At 31.3% G+C, this 3461-nt stretch overlaps 1 protein-coding gene across 2 annotated transcripts in view; it reads right to left on the bottom strand.

Annotated features, from left to right (window-relative positions):
• Window positions 1-3461, bottom strand: part of LOC108737389 (band 7 protein AGAP004871) — a 138266-nt gene that overhangs the window by 23747 nt on the left and 111058 nt on the right. For both annotated transcript variants that reach the window (XM_018470210.2, XM_018470211.1), the window contains exon 7: window positions 1356-1536. In XM_018470210.2, the coding sequence (XP_018325712.1) occupies window positions 1356-1536 (181 nt within the window). The remainder of the gene's footprint in view (window positions 1-1355; window positions 1537-3461) is intronic.

Below are 3461 nucleotides of genomic sequence, written 5' to 3' on the forward strand. Positions count from 1 at the left end.
ATTGCGTTCAGCAATGGAAATCCCATTGAGTTCGGGAATGGGAATCCCATTGGCAATTCTCCATTTATTACCATTAATTATTATCAGTGGTAATTTAATGGCATTTTTTTAATGGAAATTGAATGGAAATTTTTCCTACGGGATACAAGACGCTTACAGTTTGAAGCACCTAAATGCGGTGTGTAGCTTATCAGCATAACACTCTACTGTTTTAATTATCAATATTATCTATTTATTATTTAGTATTTGATTAACATTGTTCTTTTTTATTTTAATTGAATAAATCGTTCCAATTCAATGAAATTTTTTTTTATCGAAGGTTGACATGGAGTGGTTTTCTTATTAATTTTAAAAGATCTTACGATTAGCGAATTTTTTTTAACACAAAAATGGACTCAAGAAATTACGTCTGTCTGTCTGGTTGGTTGAAATTAATACAATGTGTATTGAGCAAAGATTTAATGTACGCGATTTACGATAGAATTATTGGTTTAAAAACCGAATTTATGTATTTTTTTACGATTTCATTTGTTTTCTAGCACAAGATATATACAGGCCCTTACATAGAACATACAAAAGCCTCTAAAAATACCTTTCATTTATTACATATTCAGTGAAACGCACGAGCTGTTTTTCTTATTGCTTATTACAGCTTACATTTCATTTTAAAGTTTATATTTATCCGTTTCCACTCATGTCAGCATATACAGTGTGTCTACTTAAGTTGGCTGCATAAGAGAAACTTATTATTAATCTTATTAAGAAAAAAGTTACTCTTTATAAAGGGTCCTGCATGGTCTAAAACACATCATCAGACTTAATAATTTATCAGTCATATACNTTATATTATATTTTAAAAAGGAACATTATTTTTTTGGAAATTAACGTTTAAAAATGCCGACGTAGTAATGATGTAGATGATTTTGTTTTTAAGGAAAAATGAGCACCACCAAAAATTGACCTTTTAATCTTTGCATGAAACAAATACATAATTTTGATGCGGAATTTCTGCCATTAGCAGGGGTTTTCACCTTTTCTAACAGAAGCTGTTTCTTTTTTGTATAAATTTCCTGGCGACTGTAAATAATTCCGAAGTCGAATCGTTCCGATTTCAAGAAATGAACGAAATTCATCAGTTACGACAAAATCGAATAATAGATTTTCCAAAAGAAGTTAGCGAAAAGTAGTTCAACTGTATTTAACACCATATTTCCCCTATCGAGTATTTTTTAGGTTTTGCAATGATGCTCAAAGCTTTGCGACTTACATAAATACGTATAAATGGTGAGCATGCAAATGAAAAAAGCGTCAAATGTTGCCTCAGTCCCACAAGCAATTTTAAAAGTGACTTTTACCTGTAAATAACGTAGTTGAAGTGCGGCTGGGGAATCACCGATTACTTCCGATGCTTCTCTCAGAGCCCTGGATGCCTTCTGCTCACCCTCTGCAGCAATCACTTTAGCCCTGGCCTCACGAGCAGCTTCTGCTTCGGCAGCCATGGCTCGCTGCAATTGTACAGGCAAACGAACGTCTTTTCTGTAACAAATAATTACTAATCAGCAAATAACGTTAACACGTACCTTCTATAGTAGAAAAGTGATAGTCATTGCGAAACAACCCAAAAAGTTATAGTGAAAACTAGCACCTGCACAATTAACTCATGAAATATATTACATTTTGCGTACCCTAGACAAAAATTTTCAGTCTCTCTCCAGTCTCTCAGAGTCTTTCAACGTCTCTGAGAGCGTCTCTCGCAGTCTTTCACAATCTTTCTATGAGAGACTCTAACGATAAAATTGTTAATTCAGAGATTCGAGTCTCTCACAGAGAGACTGAATTAATAAAACTGAAAAATTGAGAGACTCGAGTCTCTCGTAGAAAGACTGGAATCTCTGAAATATGTTGAACTTGTAAAATTTTAACCATGTTTATCGAGACCCCACTTATTAAGAGATTCGAGTCTCTCGTTCAGAGATGCTAAACAGTTTTTTTTGACAGTCTCTCTCAGCGACACCAGACAGATTCGATGGGAGACGGAGACTCGAGTCTCGCTTTCAGAGACTCTGAGAGACTGAACATTTTTATCTCGGGGTAATATACCTACTGTCGCTTCAGTTTAATTTTGCTGGTTTTGGATTGTACAGTCAAAATTGTAAATCTTTTACTTTATTATTTATTCATCATCGTCAGTCCTAAGACTGATTGAACATGCACCTCCACTCTTTCTTGCNAAACTTTTGGTAGGTAATTTAAGAAAGAATTGCTTCGACGCAACTGTTTAAAATGATGAAACTTTCTTGAAATAGTAAAAACGATTAAAAATTATTGAAATTTGAACAAATGTGTCTTTTATTCCTTTCTTCATTTTTTCATTATTTAAGTCACTGTTTCTTAATATATTGCAGCGCGCCATAACTTAAATCTAAGAATTATTACTTAGTAGTCTTAGTCCGTAATTTTTTACATTTTCACATCTTTGGCTTTCATAAAGTACGATAAGATGTCGATTGGCAATGGAAAAACGATCGTTGAATTCTTCTCAGTCGATATGGTATTTAATGTCTAATAAAAATATTATTTTATGAAATATATTTTGCTACAAACCAACAGAATTCGTCCATTACTGAACGCTTAATTATTTATTAGTTACTATTATACATATGTACATGCCGTATCTAATGTAATTTTTTATTTACTATTACTGACCTATCACCGTAGATACCACCATCCCGCATGTTAGAAATGAACAGTCTACATTTTATTGAATCGTTTTAAAAAGAAATGGTAGATAAATTTTAAAATTTATTTCTTTGATTCTAATTAATTTCTTTGCTGCAATTAAATGACCATTAATTATTTATTTGATAAAACTTGTCCACTATTTCTTTTCAACGTTATTAATAATGTTGTTAATTTTTAATTACGGTCAATTGTCAATCTTTAAATATACGTTTCGCATATATATGCTGTATTTGGATAAAAAAAGTTGATGTCCACTTTCGATAAAATTGATGATAATAGAATTTTGAATTTTATGAAAATCGTTCAAGTTTTCCATGATCGTTAAAATTTAAACTGTTTTCATGGAAAAACTTCAGCAAGTCGCGTATATATATAGTGTATTTGTGAGATTCTCTGTACGGCAATAAGGTTTTTATATTTTTTTCATGACGGTTGTCGAAATTTGGAGTGGTTTCTTTGAAAAACACTAGAAAACCGTGAAAAAATTCTTACATATACGGATACAAGATGATATTAAAAGTTTTATAAAAAACTATTTTCAGAGAGCTAACATTGAAAGCCATTTTAGCGATAAGATAATAGCAAAAATGGAAATATACTGACAAAATTAATAAAAATGGTATTTTACATTTTGTAATAAAAAGTTGAAATTATACAAAATCGTTTTCGTGCAAGGAAAAATGATTTAATTGTATTTTTTAAATTATTATTGTTTTATA

The sequence above is a fragment of the Agrilus planipennis genome, unplaced genomic scaffold (genome assembly GCF_000699045.2).
Source record: "Agrilus planipennis isolate EAB-ADULT unplaced genomic scaffold, Apla_2.0 scaffold159, whole genome shotgun sequence".
Classification (NCBI taxonomy): domain Eukaryota; kingdom Metazoa; phylum Arthropoda; class Insecta; order Coleoptera; family Buprestidae; genus Agrilus; species Agrilus planipennis.